The following is a 24934-nucleotide window of genomic DNA, read 5'->3' as shown; positions in this document are numbered from 1 at the left end:
GGTGTGGGAACTTTGGTATCAACCATGTCGACGGTAATTTTTAATGACTCTTCCACTACTTGAGACAAAATTTCATCATCGTCAACCCTTTTCTTTTATACGTCCCGCTGCTGGGCACGGGTCTCCTTTCTGACGAGGATTTAGACCATAGTCCGGCCACGCGGGCCCTATCCAGGTTGGGGACGCACATGCTTTTCGAGGGTTGTGAACCTTTTTCAACGATCACGATGTTTTCCTTCACCGAAAAGATCATGATAAATTTCAAATTAAATTTCGCACATAAACTCTGAGAAACTTATAGGTGCGAACCCGGATTCGAACCCACGACCCTCTATTTGAGAGGCAGTAGGTCAAACCGGTAGAACACACTACACAAAATTTCATAAAGAACTAATTGTCATCAATCTTAAGAGGAAGATTCCAAATACAAGTTGACACTTGCTTCACACAAGAAAACAATTTTTAAAGCTAACCGGCCACTCTGTATAACCTACCGAAAGTTCAAATATTCGAAAAAACCGACTGGAGAATACATTTACACTAATTATACACTTTTGGTGCCCTCGTTGTGCTTTCGATACAAATTTTCTCTTATTTTTCCTCTTTATAATATTTTCAAATTCAAATACAAATTATGCTTTAATAAAATTGACCAGAATTTCATAAGTAATTATTTGCGTGATAAAGATCGCAAATCGCTGTTTGGAGTGATACAAAAAAGACAAACTCGACTGACTAAGTCTAAAATTGTTCGAATGCAAGATAGGGACTCAGTTACAGATCGACAAAGACAACATTGATCATCTACAGATCTAGATCTATTGGCTGGCGCCACCTCTGCCGAGAATTCAACCGGATCGTGATTGTCATAAATTGTAAGAGCCGAAACAATGCGGCTGAACATCGACTGGCGTGGCGATGTATAAAGTGGTTGATCTACGAGTATACAAGGCGTCTCACGGCTACGGGACACGGCGGGAAAGTACTTAAATTAATCCGGATAGGTTATTTTGCTTAATGGAGACGTAGTTCTATTTGTAAAGAAAGTAATACTGCATTCATAGACTTTAAAAAGTTGCTAGCCTCATCTAGGAATGTAACGACCAATTGTGCAGTAAAAAAACACCCTGTATTTTTATGATGCCGATCGAAAGAGTCAAAGTAACATAGTGTCTTAAATTAAAGGAATACAGTGAAATTGTACATTTAAGTTTAGGGAAATTAATTATAATGTGTACTGTGTGTGTGTGTAACTGTTGATATAATAACAGACGTGAAGCGTATTATTTTGAATATCCATCATAAAAAGATTTTATTTAATTTCGATACAAAAAATGGATAAATATCCTACATACATTGGTAGTTTCAAGTTTGTTTCTTTTTTTTAATACATTGCATAATTGAACGAGGCTCCTTTAAATTATAATATTATCTTACAAGGAATTAATACTTATAATTTGAACCTGCGAATATGATTGGTTCGATTCCAAGACGAGGCAAGCAACTTTTTAAGTATTTTAATACAGTATTACTTACTTTTAAAAATAAAATAATGTCTCCATGAAGCAAAACATCATATATACAATATATTTAAAATCGTTTAGGAAACAGTATAAGCTTTTGACATTACGTGTTGCCAGTAGAAAAAAAAATCTTTTTTGATGACGATGGCAAATATTTTTGAACCTTTTCAATTCTATGGCTCTACGCTGGAAGAAGCGGACTCCCCGACCACGCGTTTGTCTAACGATAGACTGGTTACTTCAACAAATCAAGGCATGATCAGTTTCAGACGACACCTATCAATGGAAGCGTCTGCTTCGAGAGTCTTAAACTGTTCAATGAGTTGTTAAGAAACCAGTTCATCATGAGGTCCAGTCCGTGCGCGTTCCAAAATTACAAGTAAAAAAAGGTTAAAAAATCCTTCAGCTTCTTACTAACCTACACCTTATCTTCGCATTCGAAAGCAGTACAAAACCTCAAACTAACAATCACGTGGTTGTATTCACAGAGATAGCAATGGCAATAGGGTATTTGACACCTACTTTTAATTCCATGAATCAAGTCACATAAACACTCTGAGGCAGAGATGAAGTTCGTTTTTCGACGTCTCAATGTAATAATGGTCTTCAACAAAAACGCCCTTGGTATGTAACTTGTATGACGCCACTAAAAATTGACGTCACACAACAAATATTGCAGTTTTTAACCCACTACAAAAAAGGAGGTTTCAATTCGATTGGTGATTTTTTGTGTACGTTGCGCGATTATTCCGACATTTTGTGAACCGATTTCGATGAGTCTTTTTTATTGGAAAATGGGGTAGGGGTCCCATTCAAATTTAAAGAACATATTCCACCTCTAAGAATGGCAAATTAGGGGAAGACTCCTGTTTATTGGATTTCACCATTTTCCGTTAACCGATGTTGATTATTGACATAAAACTTAGTAAATTGGAGGTCGGTTTTTTTAAATAAAAATGTTATACTATTAACTTGTAATTTCTGAATGCTTGTTTTTTTCTTCAACATATTTCTGTTTTCTTACACATTTCACTATAAATTTAAGTTTTTTTTAAATTCAAAATTGAAATAAAATTATTTACTTTTCGACTTTCTTGCCAAATACCCAATAGAATAGGATAGGGTGGGGTAATTAATAAACCTACATTATTCGTAATATAAATGGACTATAAAGGGCCGTACGTTTTTATATATGACTAAATAAAAATATCACTTACCATTTTGTATTACCCACAAAGAGTATTATAAATTCTAAATAAATTATATTCTAATATTATTAGTAATATATTGCCATTACATAATAATTTTCAGTTTTAACACTTTGTAAATTTTGTAACGGACTAGCGAGTTTCTAATAATATTTGAATACTCTACTTGGACCGTGAGGCGTTGGGCCATAAGATCATGTCAATATCGCTGTCTCGCTCGCCCTAAGACCTACGGAACACCGTCGTGATGTGCGTATTAAAAGTAAAAACAAAAAATATCGATGTGTTGCGAAAAAAAATTGCTTCGATATTTTTTTAGCTACTACCAAAAACTGGGCAATAAGCAAATCAGGTACCAGCTCCATGATCTACCATAACGAAACAAAGATGTGCTGTATGTGAGTAGGTAAATAATCAAGTTCGTTATTTTCTCATCTTTACGCCGTTGATTAAGCAAAATAACAAAATGATTAATCTATTGGTTCCACTTTGGTAGATAATGGGCGTCATGAATTAACGATTGCGCGAGCGCAGGCATGTGGTTATTCACATTAAGATTCATGGCCCAACGCCCTTATTTCATAAACGACCCAACATACTTATCAACTTTTGTCACATGCAAAAATGTGAAATTGAATTCCTATAAAAGGGCAAACGTACTCACATTATGCACTTTTTTAACACGTTTTTAAGCGAGGTTTCTTGTAATTTATATTTGCTCACTTTTTATATGAATCGGCATTATTTTATGTTACGTTGGTACTGTTGCCATCACATGGTTTCACAGTCACATTGCTACTGTATCAGTCAATAAAAAAAATCACTGTAGAAATTCGTCGTCATCGCCCACCTGAAAAAACAAACGTTAATAATTATTTCAAACGCTGTACGGCTGAACACAACTAGAGGACACAGTCTATTATACTACACATAATATAATACTATACTAGTACAGATACCGAATCTCATAAAAAGAAATGTCGCACTCGTAACTCCACTTATTCGGACGGAATAAATTCAAAAAAACTGCCATTTGTACAATTTATTGCAAACTAACAAATCAAAAAGCATGCCACTGAGAAACCTTCGGTTTGTTATTATTTGTTTGGCAGCAAGGTCCGGAATCCATCTTGAGTCAAGCGCCTGTCTTTTTCACCCTTTAAGTCAGCATTTCAGTTTCCTCTCCGATAGTGGCGCCCTCTTTTCGTCTCTTGGAACTAACTTACTTACGCGCGCACCAGATGACAGCTCTTCATTATAACGTCGTTTTTTCGGGCCGTGCGCATGTCAGAGTGCGCAAATTTGGAAAACAGGAATTCAAATTTAAACATTGAAAGTGGTTGCTTCAAATGACTTAAGTTTAAGGCGTCCCGGCGAGTTTGATAAGAGTAATAAGCTTAACATTTTATTGGAAGTTGGTACAATTAAAAATCCGGTTTACGGAAAATCAAACGAAAATTTTTTGAAGACATTATCCGATTTACAACGTTTTAAATGCGATGATTGGTATGCTATTCGTTTTATCGATGCACAAAAGAGATATTTAACTACCCCTGGTTTTATCGAACTAAATGTAAATAATGAGTTGAAACGATTCGAAAGTGCAATGTTAAAAAATGATTCTCGTTCAAATTGCTGGAACGTTCATTTGCTGCACTGACCAATGCGTTGCTGTGTTAGCAACGCATTGGTCATTGCAGCACGAATTACAAAGATCGTTGTAAACGTCGATTGGGCGTACGATTCCAAAGAGTTAGTTATTGACAGCTAGTTCTCTATTCGACAAAGTGCAAAACATTTTTTCTAAAGAATCTACATATAATAAAGTGATGGATGATTTATTTAAGATTTGTAGTTAAGAAAACGGAGGGACGCTCCTCATTTAAAGGAAAACGTCGCGAATGACTCGACTGTCTAAAGCTATTTCAGAGTACTTAGAGCAATCTAAGAGCACCGAAAGAAATTTGTCAGTTATTGAACGGCGTATGCATACCTTTTGTACTCAAACCGCTACTAATATTTCCAAGCTCAAAAGTCATGCAATGTTACCGAACCAAATCATCCTACCATATGACTGCACAGGTTCAAGCTATGTTGGAAGCAGGTGTCCTAGAAGAGGCAGAGCTAAGTCCCAGCGACCTGTCGACGGTCTTTCTGGTACCCACGTCAGACGACACATTCCGGCCTATCTTCAACCTCAAACAACTGAATCAGTTCGTTATGACAAAACCGTTTCAACTCTTCAGTCATTTCCGTGTACCAGAGTTTCTGCAGAGTCAGGATTGGATGGCGAAACTAGACTTAAGCCAAGCGTACTTCCACGTGCGCATTTCTCAACAGCATTGCAGATTCCTGAGGCTCAACTGTCATCACGATCCACTTCAACGTCAGCTGCTGCAGATGACGTGTTTGCCTTTTGACCTTTCATCAGCACCCAGGACTTTTGCTGCAATCACCAACTGGGTGGCAGAATTTATGAGAAATCACGATATCAGAGGCGTGGTTTATTTGGACGACTTTCTGCTGGCAAACCAATCCAAGGAACAGCTGCAGAACGACGTAGCGTTCACAATAAAGATTATGCAAACTCTCGGCTGGACAGTCAATTACGACAAATCTTTTTTAGTTCCGACACAATGCCACGAGTTTCTCGGCATAATATGGGACACAAAACGCAACGCAATGTCCCTGTCGCAGCGGAAGTGTCTATCGTTACGCAAAGCACTTCACGAACAGCTAGAGAAAGGCAAGTGGTCCCTCAAACAGTACCAGAGCTTAATGGGGAGACTCAACTTCGCAACGTTTGTAACCAGACGGGGCCGGCTCCACTGTCGCACACTGCAATGCTTCAGTCGACTGCTGCCAAACAATTTTCCATTTCATGGAGTAAACATCCCCCACGAAGTCCGATCGGAGATGGAGTGGTGGGCCAAGATCTTGGGAGAGTCCATGCCTCTACACACGAGTGCCATAACTCACTTGTTAACCACGGACGCATCCGACATAGGATGGGGTGCTCAGCTCGACGACACCAGCATAAACGGATCCTGGACAGTACAACAGCAAACATGGCATGCCAACCGAAAGGAGATGTTCGCTGTTCACGCGGCGATCCTGCATCAGGCTCATCATTTGCAAAATGCACAAGTGCTTTTTCAGTCACAGACAACCGAACTGTTGTGTCCTATATAAACAAAGAAGGTGGGACAAAGTCAAAGAAATTGTTCGAACAGACGCGACAACTGATCCAAATTGTAAACAAATTGAATATACACATAGTAGCACAATATTTTCCAGGCAGGGTTAATGCCGAGGTGGACGCTCAGTCACGCCGGAAGGTCCAACCAGAGTGGCATCTGACAGCGGTAATGAGAATCTTTCAAATGTGGGGCACACCGGAAATAAACCTTTTTGCTTCAAGAACAGCTCCCGTGGTGCCGAGATACGTTTCGATGGATGTCACAGATCAGGAAGCACAACTCCACAACGCCTTCTGTCACCAGTGGCACTACAAACTAGCGTCGCTGTTTCCACCACCGAATCTCATCGCCAGAGTCCTCGGGCACTTGTATCAAGCCAGCGGTCAATTCATCCTGATTGCTCCGAAATGGAACCAAGTACTTTGGCGACCAGATGTACAACGTCGGGCACTACAATCCCCCATTCTAATTCCAGATCTAGCCAGAGTTCTTCTAGACACGAATATGGGCATGCACCCACCAGCAGTTCAGGAACTGCAACTGAAAGCATGGCTGATTTCGGGTGGCAAGATATGCTAACAGAATGGTCAGCTCAGGAGCAAGCACTATTGGTGTCGAGCTGGAGAAGCTCTAAGATTAACACATACCGGCCTGCGTGGAACAGATGGAGAAAATGGTGTGAGTCCCATTCAATTAATTATAAGTACCCTAATGCTGACCAAGTAGCTCGTTACCTAGCTCATTTACACTGTAATGTTGGTCTGGCCTACAGAACAATTTTGGTTCACAAGTCGGTAATTTCAACTTTTACACACTTAACATCTAGCATAGACGTGTCCTCCAACTTCTTTGTAAAACATAATACAATATAAAGAAAGTGGTATTGAAGCAACGACTGGCTCCGTGAGGTTAGCAGTGGCGTCCCTTAATTTTGTAGAAAATTTTCCCATAGATCAAATACTCGCAGCTGGAAACTGGAAAATGAGTCATGCTTTTAAAAAATATTATCAAAAAGAATTAATTGATAATGATGACACTTCCTTAAATTAATACCAAATCTGTTTCACTGTCAAATTATTTTGACCCGGTAAGCTAATTGCGTATTTGTCGTGTTATGTTATTTATGATCGTTGAGATAAATCATAATATGTATACGGCTATATTATGTAATACCTGTGTAGCATTTACATACATTATAGAGCAATTAACAAACATGTCACTCAAGATGGATTCCGGATATTGATACCAAACAAATTATAGAGAGTTTTAACAACCAATAAAACTTACCTATTATTTTTTCATCAATATCCGGAATCCAGATAAGGACTACCTGGCGCATAATGACGAGCCGTCACCTGGTGAGCGCGTAAGTTAGTTCCAAGAGACGAAAAGAGGGCGCCACTATCGGAGAGGAAATGGTGACTTAAAGGGTAAAAGACAGGCGCTTGACTCAAGATGGATTCCGGATATTGATGAAAAAATAATAGGTAAGTTTTATTGGTTGTTAAAACTCTATAATTCTTCAACGAGTTCACTGTTTTTACTAATTATAATAATAATTGTAAATTAATTTTATTTGAACATTTCTAACACGATGTTTAAATAGTTCTGCATTTCTTTTTTATATTTTATTTATATATTTTTTGTTTTATTCAATCCATCTATAGTTTTAATAATGTACTAAATAATAAAATATAAAAAATGTTAATTTGTTTGACTTGATACCCTGTCCTGTGTGGGTGTGGGCGCAACAACCCACGAAAGTTTTATCGCAATTGGATGATACATAAATTTCAAACAAAACAAAAAATAATAATAAATTCATGTTAAAATAAAAAAGAAACATGTGAAAAGGGTCCATGACTGAGCCTCTGAGGACTATGCTAATTACGTAGCCCTCGCTGTTATTCTGTCATGGCCCGACATAATATGGAACACCACAATTCAAATAATAATGTTACATGTTACGTAAAAAATAAATCTAGTACTATTTCTAGAAACCCATTACATCAATTACAGATTTAAAAAATCATTGCAATACGTTAAGGTTACACGGTACAAAAACTTAGTAGCTAATGTACAGCGAAAGTTGACTTCTCAATTATTTTCATTATACTTTTGTAATTCGTCGCCACCTTTTTTACTACGAATGGAAGTAAGTTATAATTTTATTTAACAGACATTAGGCATTTACATACTTCCGAATTTAACGTTCGTATGTTCAGCATGCAGTTCAACATTCAGCTCACAGAATGTTTATTTTTCGTAAAAATTGTAAATTATATTCATTAGTATTGTATGGCACAATAAACTAACAGAAAAACGTTGGGATACTGACCTGCAAGAAGTATTCGAAATCGTTGCGATGGTAGTTTCTATCAGCCGCGAATGTGAATTTGTGGAAAGTTCCATCGTCGCATATCACTGAAATGAGCCAATGCACAACAAAATTATTAATACAAATTTTTAGACCCTAAAGAAAAGTACTATACAAAACGCTTTACGCTGGTCGCATACAAACTACACGCGGCATCCCCTGATGGCCAGCGACAAGCTGCAATCTCTCACTATTACAATCCCTTCTCACACATACCTTCAAATTACCATGCTGGTCTTTTACACGGAGGTCCCGTGTTCGATTCTCGGGCCGAGAGAAATATTTATATGGCCTACATTTATTACTCCCGTGAACATATGGGTGTGCTTTGTGGTAGCCTATGTGTGTATCAGGGTTGTTGCTGATGCAGGTTTTATTACACATCAGCCGGATGCTGATTTTAGGTATTAAAAAAAATGTACATCCTTACTGTATTTAGCTACATGAAAAAGCTTACTATTTTATGTGATATTTTAATAAAATAGCATTTCTATGTTTTTGCAACATTTATTAACAAAATAATCAATATTCATGGAAACAATCAAATTGCCTAGCTTAACCGTTGTGGAATTTTATCAAAGTTATACATATGTGAAAACCATCAACTGAAATTTTTTCGGCTTACAGTCTGTTTCTGAAAGGTTTGTATATTATTCCAGCGCCAAACTTGTTCTATCAATGAGTTCTTTTCATATATGTATAAAAAAACAGTGTAGGTCTACCCTTACCAACGGCATTGTTGTCATCGGCGAAGGCGCACATGGCGCGGATGTCCTGCGAGGGCAGCGCAAGCGCAGCGGCGGCCAGGTGCGTCGGCTGCCCACGCGTCGACCACACGTGCAAAGTGCCCTTGTCCGACACGCAGCAAACCAGCGAACCCGACGGATTGAAGTTTATACTGCAATTGCAATAAATCATTGTAATTAAAAAATTAAACCAAAATGAGACCTCCATGGTCGAGTGGCCTGCCGGTTTTCATGGTTTCGCCATCTCTTAGGTCCCGGGTTCGATCCCCGGTCTACTATGACCCATAGTAGAAAACGAACTTTTCTACGTTGTGTCGGGTGTTTGTGGTGGCGCCGTCGTTTCCGATTTCCATAACACAAGTGCTTTAGTTACTTACTTTGGGATCAGAGCAACGTATGTGATGTTGTCTAATATTTATTTATTTAAACCGCTTTTAAACCATTAATTTAATTAAAAATTTAGTTAATACAATGTTTTTATTATTGAAATTAAATAATATTTGTCCTATTAAAAAAAAATTTGACTCCCATACTAGATGAACAGTTGCAATCCAGGGGGCCTACTATGAGCTTATAAGCAGCCAGCCAAGTTTCATGCAATTTACTTGACGTGGTAAAACTGAATTGCTTAAATTCGTATCATGGCCTACACAAAGTTGAATGGGAATGGCATGACATGATGATGAGTTTTACTTTTTAAACGTTAATTATTGTCTCTGGCTGGCTAGCTGACATCTAACAAGAGCGAGATGGGACAACATACTAAATCATATGAAAGAAATAGACAGATGTACTATCCTGGGAGCATCAAGCACTATTTATTAACCGATTGTGTTCAAAATGAGAATAATTATATTTTTTATTAATTTTATTATTGATTATACTTACTACGTTGTTTTGTAATATCGGCAGCTTTTCAATCATACTTTACAATTTGTCGTACGACAAAATTACATGTCATGTTTAGTCATTATCATTGAAATTAATAAGGTGAGTTTGTAATTTGATAACATAATTGGAACGTATCTTGTATTCGTACATTTTCATTGATTGCATTAAAGTCAAATTTGGCACTATTTAAAAGTTGTTTTAAGATTTTCGGTCAATGAAATTATTAAAATGATTAAAATTCCATTAAAAAATTGCAATAACATTCATGCCATAATTTGTCAATAATACTTTAAAGATTGGGAACTCAAACTAAGATTTTCAAAAAACGCTCAATAGTTAATAGTATTTATTTACTGACAATTGGCTATATAGTCTTTATAGATAACAAATAATTATGAAACCGAAAATGTAATAAAACATAAACGAATTTTTTTTTTAAATGTAACAAAATCTAAAAAAGTTAGTCACGGAGTAACTTTTTTTGAATTGCTTATTTTTACAGATGAGACCGCCACTTGCATGGCAAATGGCACGTCATGATACGATTTTGCTATGAAAAAAAAGGTGAACGGATTTCGAATAGGGAACGTAAACTGCATGGACAGTGAATTGTTTTTGTGAGGTCATAGTACGAATTTGACAGGCAATTCAACTAATAGGATTGCTCTAAGAGCTCATAGTAGGCCCTCAGGTCTGTACGGATAATCAAAATAGTTGTTTTTTAGTTACAGAATGCTGTTTTTAAAGTAAAAATGCAAATATTTTAATGAGGCTCTTTAGCATTATAGATCATTAAAGTTGTTGGCGATTATTAAATCTAGTTCAACCGGAAATCGAAGACCTATCGCAACGCCCAGATACTTAACGAACTGCGTCACAAAGACACTAACACAAAAACGTTTTTCTTAGAAAACTTGATACAGTAACAGTTTCCTTATAGTTAGTTAACCTTCAATATATTCCCGATATTCACTAAAAAGTGTTAATTTCATGAAGAACTTATAGGAGGTTACACTTTAACGTAAAACAATAAAATTAATGCAATAATGTTTAATATTCAGTTTCACTGTAGTCAGTGTTACGCGGTTTTTTGAGTATATTTTGATGGTTCTTTTTTGTTGGAATCAGTAAAAGCTAAACTATGTAAAAATACGTATCTGCGAGGTTTTTCACTCTAAGAGTCGTATTCTAGAACTCTACTCAATACTCAAGTCAGGACTTGAGTATTGCAGTGAGCACTGAAAATCATACTCAAGTCCCTGCCATTAGGGTCGTATTTCCAGTGCTTGTGTTTCCAGTGCAATCCTGACTTGAACATTGAGTAGAGTTCTAGATTACGACCCTAACAGCGTAAGCGCACTACGGCCAATTCGTATCAGTCCGAAATGTCACAGAGACCACTTTTAATTTTACCTCTAGGTGCACAAGTGATATTGTTTATTTATTTTATAGATAAAGTACATCATACAGTACAGGGTCCGAGTTTTCTAGATTTGTATAGTCTCGGATCCAGAACGAATACGAATCAGATGCAGGGCGCCAACGCTAACACTGCGATATTGACCTTAAATGTGACATCACACCTACCAAAATTTAGTCGCATAATTTCGGATCTCTGGAAAAAGTCACACGCCGAATTTACGTGACCAAAATCTCGACATTCAGTAGAACTTACCAATATACGTCCGCATAGTCAGATCCTCGACGCAATTCGTGCAGCATCTGTTTACTAACAGTGTCCCAAAGGCGGATGATGGTTCCCCTCGCGGACGCAGTGGCCAATTTAGCCCCATTAGCCGATAGACTAAGGCAAACTAGCTCAGTCTGGTGACATCCTACGACGGCAGGAGAGCTCGACTGCGCCCCCTTGACGGCCCGCGATACATCCTGGAACAGTTTCTAGGCATAGTACATGTTACAAGCTAGTTTCTAATACAGGTTAGTTCACATGCATAAGTAGTATAACGTGCATGCAAGTTATCCTTTCTTCTTGTGCTATAATAAAAACAATTATATTAAAATATGACAGTAATGAGTAATTGTATATTTAAATATTTGTTTTTTTTTTAAATCTTAAGCAGACATAAGGCTGCAGTACCATTTATTAGCAATGTTTCAAATACTTTCTAATTTCCTTTTAATTAATAAATTTAATTCAGTAAAAATTCATGTTGTTAAAATAAAATATTTTGCAAAACGTGTGTAGCGTAAATTTGAATTTTCTTTGGTAGATTCAAAATAAGGTATTCAATTAATAACTTAGGGTGGTTTGCATGAATTATAGACATAACTGGTTGATGACTTTACTACCTCAGTCAATCGCGACCATGAGACTTGTAAAGGGCCCGAAACGTTGTTTAAAACTACGCAATTTAGATACGAAAGATAGTTTAATTTCCAATCCAACGTGTAACAATTGTGAAAACCTAAGAATTTATGCTTTAAAATGATTTTATAATATCATTACATTATTTTTCATGGAGGCATGCAAACTTCGGTAAAGTATGAATGCATAAAATTCGTTCTTTATACAGGTGCAATGACAATGTATTTTAGTTCATAGCCTTAAGGTGTACTCATATTGTTTACCTTTACCGTTAAACCGAGAATTTGAAAATCGTTATAGAAAGACAACAACACTTTGGATAACGCAGGCATGTTAAAAGTCGATATAGGGAGAAACATACCAGAAGTTGTAAGGATCCTTTCCGATGCGCGGGCGCAGCTAGGATCTGCAAGGCGCCGGGTTCGGTGGCGAGCGCGCACAGAGGGCGCGAGTTTGTCGGCGTCCGAAGAAGTGCCACGCGCTGCAGCGACGGCAGGCATAAGACTTGGATGGATGATTGGAGTACCACAGCCACTCTGAAATATTGTAATAAACAATAATACATATATTCCATTGTAATATTAATACACAAGCACATGGGTCTTTTGGTTCGTTCCGTGGGTCAGCTGAGAGAGTGTCAGCCACGGTGTGGCGAGGGCGCTGGTTCGAGTCCAGCTGGATCGAAGTAATTTTACTTAATATTCGATCTTCGTGTTAATAATTATAATATATTCCATTGTTATAATCATATTGTTAGCACCCAGTTAGCATGCCTTCATATACATTAATGGTGAATCTGAATTCTATTTACTAGGCAACAACATTTAAATTCCTCTGAATAATACAACCACGCGGTCGCCGAGCGGTGTCCGCGTAGACCAAATTCAAGCCAGAGTCGCCTGCAAACCCAGGACGCTCATTTAAGTTAAACGTAAAAGCTAAATACATAGAGCTTATTTTACCACGACAGTTAGACGCACGCGGTCGCTGCGCGGCGACGACGCGGACTCTGCTCAGAGAAAAAATACATACATGAGAATGTTTATGAGTAAGCTGCTCGAGATGAAAAGTTTTTTAATTACAGAATGCACCAAAAGTAACTTTAAACCTCCTGAAAGTACTAAATACACATTCACGTGTTTTAAAAACAGGAATAATCACAAACTCTTACGATCAATAAGATGCGTTTTCGTATTGTGATATCAGAGAGAGCTCAGGATTGGATAAGTACCTATTGCATAAACACAACCACAAATTCTGCTGTAAACACATAAATATCACTGCATATGCAATTCGGCTCTCGCTAATATCACTGTACCATCTCGTTTGTATATTAATGTATATAATTATCAAAAAATATAGCAGATACATAAAAATAATTATTTATTTTTATAATAATTATTATACACATAAAACAAAGGTCTTAGGTTACTTACATTTTAAAAAGAACAAAAGCTGATAAAACTAGCTATGGGTACAGTCAAGAGCACATCAAAACACTTTAGGATTTGGACCGTTTTTAAATAAATAGTTGTTCCTACTGGCAAGTTGAATATAGAATCTAAAAGTATTTTAACACCACCACACAGTGACATGACAGTCAAGACCACTAACTAAAAAGGTTAAGCTTGACACTTAGTGTCAGCATTAGTAGTCGGTAGTAGAGTAGACTTAGTTGGCATAGAGTTGAATTTAATCTTCAGTGTCTAAGGTTGGCGTGCTTTTGACCCTCTACTACAGTTGACGCAAATTAAATATTACGTGCGTATATACACAAATTATCATAATAATATGTCACGCGCGTGTCTCGCAGTTTTCATTTACACGCAATGCTACACCGCAATGCGTGACGGCTCAATCTAATTTTTTGCGACCAGCACTGACACAATTACGACTTTTACTGAGTAAAGTAGGTACTATGGTTCTCGAGATTGAATAATGGTGACGCCGAAATAAGGTCATCCTTGTGTGGACAGAAACAAAACCTTGACTTTAAAAATGTTATTTGCGACTAGAACCGATTAAATTGTAACATTTTATCTAAATACCGAATTATAGTGACACCGGATTATAGTGACCCTGGATTAAGACGCCAATATGTTCAAGAAATCATTGCATATAAGAGCATTTTATTTTTGTGTATCTATATTAGAGGTACAGGATCATTAATATGTCAAAATTATGTGACTGACAAGGTTATTTTTAAATAGGAAAAAATTCCTTAGCTCGATACTACCGTAACAAATATTTAGAAAAATCGTATATGCATTTGTAGACATACTGAAACTCATGCGGTAGAATTTACAACGTACAGGGTCAAGAGCATGACGAGCTTGATACTTAAGGTAAAAAATCAAAAGGCCGCGTACAATAAAAAATGGTCTAAATCCCAAGTGTCAAGCTTAAAACGCTCTTGACTGTCATGTCACTGTAATCATTTCTGCATATTTTAGGACCCTGACATGGCGCCGCTAAAATACGTTTAATTCCTCCGTTCGTGTTGTTAGTACAAAAAATTATTTCTTTAAAATTCCACAAGATGGCGAGGATCCCAATCTACTTACTCATTACCTTTTAAATTAAATCATAAACATTGCATAATTCATTCACCAATCTAATATAATATTAACTATAGTACTTAAGCAATTGTTATCGAATAAACAATTAAAATATGTTAGCGATTACAATCACTTAGTTAAGCCTAAAGCTACCATGAACCTGATAAGCACGTAAATCAATTGTTAAAAAAAGAAAATAATTAGTTAATTTTGTATCCGGTCTAACTAGAATTAAAATAACAGATTCTGTTAGTCACGTCCAAATATCTTTATGTATAATAATATAACGATTATTTACACACGTGTTACAAAAACATTTAACATTTATGTACTAATAAATTTACTACGTACAATCAAAGCAAATACTCTTAAGGTTAATAAATAGTAAAACATTAGTAAAGCAAATACAGTAGAATAGCTATTCTCATATTCCACTCTACATAAAATCAGGTTAGTAGGCTAAGGTTATCTTATCGTAGAAAATGACAGTTTATAGCACTTTATTAATGACGCGCGATACAAATAAGTCCATATTATTATGTAGAATAATTGGAAATTAAACAATTTTGAATCTAAATAGCGTTAATTTTGGTTTTTTAAACAAACCAACGTTTCGGACGCTTTATAGGTCTCATGGTCACGGCTGCAAGAGATTACCTTTTAAAGTCATCAACTAGTTATAGTATAGTAGTAATATGAATGCTTTGAACAATATGAATATTCTGAATTATAGTTACAAAAAATATTAATTTAAATACCTTATTTTTAATTTACCACAAGAACGATTTGAACAATATTTCATTTTAACAATACGATTTTTTTACTAAAATGAAATTTATTATGTAATTAAAAGGAAATTAGAAATAAAATAAACCATATTAATGAGTGGCACTGCAGCATTATGGTCTGCTTCGGATTTTTTATGAGAGGAAATAGGTACTGTATTCCAAGCTGGTGGTACAGAGGGCAGTACACCAAGCTACACATTGGCGTATTTTGCTCCGTTGCACTGGAAGCGGTATTAGAACAAAAGTGTAGCTTGATGTGTTGTTAACTGTACCTAAGAACTCGATATGTAGAATACATCATAAAGGTATCACAGTTAAGTCCTATTTTTTTCTGTGGAATGAGTTCAAGACGGTTTTACAACTGTTGATGACATATTGATGTTACTCATAGCTAAGAAAACGATAGTAACTACCTCAACGTATACCTTACTGGAGAATGTTTTTTCTACAGAGCCGACAACATTGGCCTAATCTGAGCTTACATATCTTTGAAGAGTTTAATGAACTTTAAAGGAAGCGGTGGTTTTCTCATTGTGTTTTCCTTCATCGTTACAATTAGTTGGCGATAACATCTGATCAGATATCTATTTTACTCAAGATTCGATGGCGTGAAGATACAGGCATGTTAGAACTCACGACAAAAGTAGACAATGTTATTGCTTTTATTTCAGAATTGTTTAGTTTAGTAGACTTGGTTTAGTTCACCGCTCTGGTTGCGCACGTGTCAATTAATATATGTATGACTGCTTGTACGAGCCAAGAGACGGCTGTACAGTATAATAAAACAATAATAACACAAGTGGTTCAACTCCTTCCTGTTCGGCGTATCAATGTCTACACGTCACTCGAAACGTAGGGTTATCTATCACGTTATCTATCTATAGGTCGCTAAACATAATTTAAAAAAAGTTAATTATCGATAAAGGTATTCACAGTACTCTCGTGGTATAATGAAATAACCTTTGTCAATATAATATATTACACAAATATGATATTTTTATACCAGCATAGTGGATTAGTATCACGATTATGGGAGTATGATCTTGAAAGAGAAATGAAATGCAAGTATTTATATACATAATAATACATTTATAAACCAAAAACTTATAAATCATATACATCGAGCGAACGCTTCAATTCTGTAATGAATGATGCGTGCGACCCGCTTTGTGCTACCTACTCGAGTGCACTCCTAGATATAATGTACTCTTTGAGTGCACTGCAAAGTATACGAATGTGTGCGTCCACACACGGTACGCATACACGAATACAAGACGCGGTGGTACATTTGTGTGGAGTTATACCACTTGTCTTATTACTTATTATATACTATGACGTAGGCGGCGTCCGTGTGGCGTAATTGAAAAGAATTTGGAGTATAGGTGAGAGCATCTTAGATTGATCCCCGCATTTCAGGGGTTCGCTTCTACATTTTCTTAAAACCAGTGGCCATTAATTCCATTGATTGCAATGGCGATATTCGCAATTCTGCTAAAATCTAGTTGCAACGGTAGTTGAGTCTCAATAGAGTAGAGAGTCAGTGCAATGGCTATGTGATAACATACATTCATTCAATCACTAACGATCGATGTTTCCTTATTTATATGCTATTTAGTCTTCAGATTAAATCGTCGTAGTCGTAGAACAAAGACGGTTGTGACTTTTTTTCAATTTTCGTTTTATGCCATTAATCTACTTATATTATCTTATGGAATCGATAAATAAAACTTATTTTCATTTTTAATTTACAACAGCCAAGATACAGAGTTGGAATACTGACGGATTTGATTTTTGAACGCAGTAAAAATGTCGTATGAATAGTACCGTCAGTGTACGGCGCTGACCACTGCCCACCACGACACTTCCCCGCGCGACGGATCATTCAAATCGTCATTGTTCTAGGTTGCACTGTGCGACGCGCTAGCGTTCATCAAGTTTGTTATAACTTGAGAATGATAATAGTTTTTATAACCATATTTCTGTAATTAAAATTAATTATGGCGTTGATGAGGTCAAAAATATACTAAAATGTAATAACAGTACAGGGTATTTATTCAAAATGCGAATGAAAAGCAAATAAAATGCATTACAATGAAATAGGCTCAAACAAAACAGAAGAACATCATGCCAGTGTACTAAGTATGGAGTTGTAACAATTATTATCATAATAATTTTAATGTTATGTATACTTTTAAAGTAAACTGGATGGAAATATACTCTGTCGGTGAAAAACGAACTGTCACATCCGTCGTTGTTCTTGAAAATCTGAGACAAGTAGTTTCCTGTGTCCTGTTTTTCATGAAAATACCTTTGGAATCTCTTCTCTTCTCTAAATCTTTTATCATTCGTTGATTTTTAATGGTGATTATGGTGACGGAAAATAAAATGTGACTTTGTTCTATGCATTGATCGAAGACGTTTGGTACAATCCGTCATTTTTTTACGGATCAGCGGTAGTCGAATGGACACAACCGTCGTTATTCTTCGGATAGACTTTGTAATACGTCATTGTTCCACAACATTACCTTAGTTACCCCGCATTTTAGCCGAAATGCAACATAATAGTTTGTATGTTTATAATACGGTCACAATATTATTTAGGTATTGATTTGCCTACCTACAATAAATTGGAGTTTTTAGATATTTTTGCAACGGAACAATGTTCGTGTATGATCAAGAACAGAATAATTATTATGTAAGCAAAATATGTGTCATTTATTATTAATAAATTTGAAAAAAAAACGCCTCTAGAATAAAGTTACAAATTTATGAAGTAACAAATGAATTTGACTTAAGGACTTTATCCAGTAGATGTATTAATTTACATGAATGATGTTGGATTTTGACTTATGTGCTTTAGTCCGCCGACTCTAGATATAATATTAATACACTACACCACTGACGTACCATTGACTCGCCACTGAAGAGCAGAATACCAAAAAATTGCGATGGCAGTTGAATAGCAGCTCGATTAACTTTTAGCAGAATACTAAATGTATGTACAAAATCTTGACACTCTATCGTCACACAACTTAGATGATTTAAAATTTGCAGCTTAGGAACTAAAAACTGCAAAGTTACTCAACTCAACCAGCTGTCACCAACTTACTGCTGGGCATGGGTGGAGCCTACACGGTCATAGAGGTCACATATGCAATTTAGGACCTTTTCCGTTTACTTAACAATGTTTTCTTTTACCCGTTAAAACCAATAATAATCAATTCGCAAACAATCCAAAACTTACTTGTCTCTTCTGGCGCACAGAGCCCTAATAGGTGACTTGAAGAGGACCTCAGAGCAGAACTTCCTCCGCTGATCGTCCAACAGCATGAGGCTACAGGGCCTGCGCGCCTTTACAACCAGCAGCCAGTTGCTGCGGAACACCATCTCGCATAGCGCCACCTCGCCCAGATCTTCTCTGCCTGTGTCGTATGGAACGTACGTATACACGTGGTGAAACATAATTTAAAATTCTATTACTTTCGTATAAAAATCATTGCAAAGTCTGCTCTTTCATTGTTTTATCGAGCAGTGGCTTTATAAATTGGAAAAAAATATGGGAAAAACTTTTCCAATGCCAACTATTAATTTATGTAGAAAATTTATACTAAATATTCTCTACTTATAGTTTATATAATATATAATACTATTATTATTTAGTGTATTGTACTATTATTTTACTATATTCATATGAGATAGAGTTTAACTAATTTGAAAGGCCTAATTTCTTCTAACACAAACATTGATGACAAAAGTCCATACCTCCGTTTAAGTTTTAATCCAAGTTAAACGTAATTGAGTTCAAACTACCTAACCTACCGGAATTAACTGATCTGTTGCTTAGTAAAGCAAATTATAAAATTAATAAATATTCGCATATATTCCATGGGAAGTAAAAAATAATAATTGTGTGTTATTTCTAAGAGTAGATGGTCGTGGTACAAACATGGTTTGTTTTTACGATATAACGGGTTATTAAGAGTAACCTTATATATTATTACTCTTTCAACAAAATGAAGACAGGAAGTTTATAGTTTTCTTTGTAATTTACTCAAAAACTCGCCAAATTATTAACAATTAATACATAATTACGTTATGGAAATTTAGTAGTCAGTCATTGTCTACAGCACATTGTTGCTGGAATTAATATCTGATTAAAATTAACAACGTACTTTGACCTATTAGGTACTAAATAATGCATTAGTGAATTAATACATAATTGCAGCTGGGTAGAAGCAGCTAAAAAAAAGGAATTTTGCAAATAGCCGGTGTTTTGTATTAATAGTAGTATATGTAATTTATGGTCAACAAAATTTCATATGAGATTTAATGGGATTTGTGATGCTATCAATGTGACGTGACGATGTGCCTGTATATATATTGTATTGAAGATATCATCTGTTTAAAGGTAAAACCACATAAGTGACATTTTAAGCAAAGTCTTTAAATCACATAAAAAAAAAATTACTACCTTTCTGCATGTGAAACTCAATAACAAAAAAGCTACGAACTTAATAACAGTTTTATATGCAGAAAGATGCTGATTTTATTACAATAGGTACATAATTTAGAGATTTTTGTGGAAAATGGCCTTTATATGGTTTTACCTTCAAGCAGACGATGGAGTATTCCATAAATAATTGTAATAGTGTTTTGTTTGTTTTTTTTCTATTTAATTAGGGCTTTCTCTAAACTAGAAAATGTCACCCTCATGTTGACAGGATCCGTAAATATTATCTGCAGTCAACGCTTGATTCTAACATTCACCTACCTATTAGCAAATTTTTCCTGGAAGTTGGGAAAGACAAAACAATATTACTTTATGAATATACTTACTGTAATGCGTCTTCTCCACAAGAGGATCGATGTTGTAAACGCGCAAGCCGGATGTTAGGCAGCAAGTGAAGCAGCCTGCTGCAAAATTTTTTTTTAATTTTTATACAAAGGAAACAAACAGTCATTAACCAGGTAGATGATACATGGATTAGAGCATGGACTTCCACAAACATAAACAATAATTTAGCAAGCAAGGCGTAAGCAGCTGGACTTAAAATTTAAGTAACATTCCGAACATTACAGTGCGTTGCCACAGTCTCACCAATGCTCTACTATAAAATTGAAAAAAATGTTTGTCTAGTTTCCTTTTAAAAGTACGAAAAGTGTAAAAAGTGAGAAAAGTGTACAGATATTACTATATGAATATGAATATTATCTAAGTTTTTATTTTAGAAATTCAAAGAGCGCCTAGAGAAAAAGTTTTAGAGTTATACTACATTTGTATGAAACTGTAGCAAACACTAGGAGGTGAGAGCCAGAACCTTCCTGTCAATTTTTGGTAATAATTCCGATGAGTCAATGCGTCAAAATTACACAAGCTATATAAACTCCGGCCATTTATAAATCAAATGGCAGAATCCATGATGAATGAACATATGCCATAGATGACTTGATGTGAAATTCAAGGCAAGAAGTTCTCTCAAGCAATACAAGGCAAAGAAACCTTCAAACTTCAACAAAGTTACAAAATGTGAACTAAGTGTGCATCAACTAATTATTCCTGGACTTAGATATCTCCACACGAAAAGTTACAGACAAAGTCGAAACTTATTTAAAAGGAAAAGTTGTCAAAAATTATGCAAAAGATTGGAAGTAAAAAATCGCACAGTTTATTTAGATGATTATTTAAATAATTACTTTTTACAAGTGACTATGGATAGAGAAAATATGTCTATGGAGTTGTCAATGCTACTTGCAAATATTTACCACTACTTAAAACTGACATTCAGCTGCATAGTGGTCAACATGCTTATTGTCTGTCACAATCAGAATCGTACATGAAATGGAAGGATACGAGATGTGTGCATGTATTCACAAACTTTCATGACCAAAACATGAACTTCACTGATAAATTTGATCAACTAAAAAGGAGCTATTATTTGGACATGTGAAAAGTGTCTGGATTATGTAGTGGTGAATGCATTTAGCCTGCACCACTGCATACTGCCTTGAAAAACATTGCTTTAAAGATTTCACTCCGACTCCTTCAACATAATATGTTGGCATCTATGTAAACTAAAAGAGAATGGTCCACTACTTCCATTAAAACACATAAACCTGAAGTTCCAATGATTGTTTTTAGTTATCGCTAACCAACCAGTTAAAGAAACTTCCAAGTACTCCATCTGCAATATGAGGTAAGAAACTTGTCAAGACTGTTGTGTGACAACCGCAAAACATGTGATGCCTTGCTACTTTGGGAGATCACCATAAAAATTAAGTTATCATAATGACCTTCAGTTTGGAGTTATCATAATGACCTCCAAAAATTTTTGTCATAAAACTAGGTACATAAAAAGCGTTTGTCATAAAACTACATAAAACATACATAAACTGTATTGAAAATAACACAATTTTTCTCATTAATTTTAGTCATTTTAGGAAATGCAAGGTCTAACGGATGACTGTGACCATGGGACCTGTAAAGATCCCAAAATGTGAGATTGTTTGAAAAACAAATATACGCAATTTAGATCCAAAAAATGGTTTCATTTCCTATGCCTAAAAATCGCGAAAACCTTAGAAAGAACTCTACCCCTTTAAAAAGAACTCTTTAAATAGCTATGTTTGTCATGGTGGTTAGTAAATTACTGACAAGTTTGTAAATGACTTGAAGTCAAGTTACAAAAATAATTGCAAAAATGCCTACAACAAATGTACACTTACATTTCATAAAAAAAACTAGCCTCAATTAAATTTGTCACAAAAAAAATAGTTTTACTCTGGTAATACAAATGTATTGCAAACAGATCAACATTGCACAAATTTCCTACATTTTCATTTAAAAATACTTTTTCATACCACATGTTTTGTATTGCAAGGCAGTTGCAGTAGTCAGTATGTGTAAAACATCTGGGGGAATCACTCATGCTAATATTTTATCCTGGTATTGTCATTGGAACCCTATGTAAATGACAAAAGACAAAATGTTCCACAAATTACTTTTGTCAACAACCACACGTAGGTATTATAGGTAGATAGTGAATACTACATGCATATCTGTGAAAAAGACATTGAAGAATACAGCTGCCATTATGAACAAGGATCTATAAATGGTTTTGTATCTATTTTTAGTATTATTCGTAAGTATTCAATTGCTGTCTCATAACTACTAAAGTGGGTACTTCTATTATTATTCAAAATAAGTCCGAACAAACATACGCAAAACAAGGGCAAATGAACCAATGCCTAAACAATAGTAAGCGAAGAATGAATACCGCGCGTGGGCGCACTAAAAATATAAACAACACGTGTACAAAATAACACGCGTCCGAGAAGCGTGGCGCGATTACAAACATTATGATAATTACTCGCATTAAGCTCATGCCCCAAGCATACCCGAAAAATATCAACATTCGAGCGTCACTATACTTCGGGTGGAGCCACAAACCTCATCAACATCATGAATAATACAACAAACACCTGAGAACAAAGAAAAGGTTGACGAACTAGGAAGTGACACAAACCTTGATCCTGGTTAAAACCCAGGCTCGTAATCCCGCTGCTTCGCCGGCGCGCCATTTCTTCTACACCGTGAATTTATCATAAACATTGAGTTGATTTTTTATCAATTGTCTCACTGGACATTTTCACACCAATAATTTAATACGCACATTTGTTATTACATGTTCACTGCGTGATACACAGCTGATTTGATGACTGATGAATTGACTTGACAGATAAACATTGAGTGTTGCCCCCTTAAAAAAATTAATTGATAAGCAGGGCAGTGCTTCCATTTTCCGTGTTAATTTTTACCAAGTGTATGTTTCTTGTGCGAGTATAATTGAGAATTGTTCAAAATTAATTATTGTTAATTATGATTAGTAAGATAAATTTAAAAGAAAATTTAAATATAAAATATACATACTAAGACGTATAAATGAAATAATTTGAACAAAGTGATTCATGTTTTTATTATTTAAAAAAATTGAATAATTTTTAAACCTATTAAACTATATACATATATATTTTTTAATTTATTAAGGCTTTGGCAAAGCCATCATGAAGTTTAATTATGTTTCTGTAAACATGGCCGCCACAAAAAAGATAGGCAATTTGAGGCGGCGCGCGGCGTGCTTTTGACTCGAGATTCCTTAAAACGGGCCGATACGGGTATTTTAGTTCGAGATTCATATAATTTCGCGTTTTAATCTTCGATTAAGGCACAATAGCACTATCCTGTTCCACTTTAAACTAGAATTCACAAAATAACTTTTCCCTCTAAAAGGTCCGGAGCGAATCCTCCCTATTTTAGTTATATAGTTCTGTAAATCAAATAAAAGTATTCCGATTTCAAAGGAGAATTCAATAAGTAGCAATACCGTTAAAGAGCATTCAATTCGTATAGTTAGAAGAAAAAAGAAATGGACAATAACGTTTACCAAAAACGTATAAGTAAGACAAGGAAGTCCGAGCCGTCAATGATTTTACACGTATTCTAAATATGGTTGGTTAAATTATAATACCATCGTTTAACTTTCCATATTATTATTATTATTACATTGTAATAAGAGATGGGAGATTCGCTCTGGACCTTTTGGAGGGAAAAGTGTCGTTTTTATTTTGACTTTCAATTATTTTGTGAAATCTAGTTTAAAGTGGAATAGGATAGTGCTATTGTGCCTTAATCGAAGATTAAAATGCGAAATTATACGAATGTCGAACTAAAATACCCGTATCGGCCCGTTTTGAGGAATTCCGAGTCAATCCAAGCACGCCGCCTCAAATTGCCTATCCTCTTTGTGGTGGCCATATTTACGGAAACATATTTAAACTTCATGTTTAGGCAGATGGCTTTGCCAAAGCCTTAATAAATAAAAAAAAAATAAGAGATGGGAAAATCTGTTTATTTTTTTATACGTTTAAACGTTATACTTTTTTTTAAAAAGCGTGCATTCTTATACGCTTTTTAATTTGAAAGAGAGAAGTTTTTTGTAAAAAACAAGTTATATTTTTACTAATGACATAACATTATTATATTAACATATTGTTTATTGGCGTTTAAAAACATAAGTTGTTTAACTTTTGTAGTTGTTGACCGTTGAAAGGAAAAAAACAGCTTATTATTTTAACGTTGAAACTAATGTTTAAAAAGCTTGCTTGTAAAAGCGCTTTTCACTTATACGCTTTTTAGTTTGACGCTTAAAAGTCGTTTAGAAAAAAGTTTAGGTGCATAAACTTTATGTTATGATTTCCTTAGGAAACATAGATGGCGCTACTAACCAGTGACCAACGCTTACGCTTAAAATGAAAAACGT

The 24934-nt window shown here is 35.4% G+C and overlaps 2 protein-coding genes across 5 annotated transcripts; one reads left to right on the top strand and one right to left on the bottom strand.

Moving 5' to 3' along the window:
* Nucleotides 1–6: 6 nt before the first annotated feature.
* Nucleotides 7–23272, bottom strand: LOC113228913 (WD repeat domain phosphoinositide-interacting protein 4-like). Of its 4 annotated transcripts, none has more exons than XM_026462352.1 (8): nt 23141–23272; nt 20454–20531; nt 18862–19039; nt 12633–12807; nt 11621–11844; nt 9037–9206; nt 8270–8355; nt 7–3581 (listed from the first exon to the last, which is right to left on the bottom strand). In XM_026462352.1, exons 1-8 carry the CDS (start codon nt 23193–23195, stop codon nt 3552–3554), a joined length of 996 nt encoding a protein of 331 aa, XP_026318137.1. In that variant the 5' UTR covers nt 23196–23272; the 3' UTR covers nt 7–3551. The 4 variants fall into 4 exon arrangements, with proteins under 4 accessions (XP_026318137.1, XP_026318139.1, XP_026318138.1 ...); XM_026462354.1 differs by having other exon boundaries at nt 11621–11832; nt 23141–23263; XM_026462353.1 differs by having other exon boundaries at nt 20454–20528; nt 23141–23260.
* Nucleotides 4461–6203, top strand: LOC113228912. The gene is made up of 2 exons (XM_026462351.1): nt 4461–4802; nt 4837–6203. The coding sequence occupies exons 1-2, from the start codon at nt 4633–4635 to the stop codon at nt 5921–5923; spliced, it is 1257 nt and encodes a 418-aa protein (XP_026318136.1). The 5' UTR covers nt 4461–4632; the 3' UTR covers nt 5924–6203.
* Nucleotides 23273–24934: the final 1662 nt, after the last annotated feature.

Source organism: Hyposmocoma kahamanoa, unplaced genomic scaffold (genome assembly GCF_003589595.1).
Source record: "Hyposmocoma kahamanoa isolate Upper Pololo Valley unplaced genomic scaffold, ASM358959v1 262, whole genome shotgun sequence".
Taxonomy (NCBI): Eukaryota; Metazoa; Arthropoda; class Insecta; order Lepidoptera; family Cosmopterigidae; genus Hyposmocoma; species Hyposmocoma kahamanoa.
This window is presented reverse-complemented; position numbering and strand designations above follow the sequence as displayed.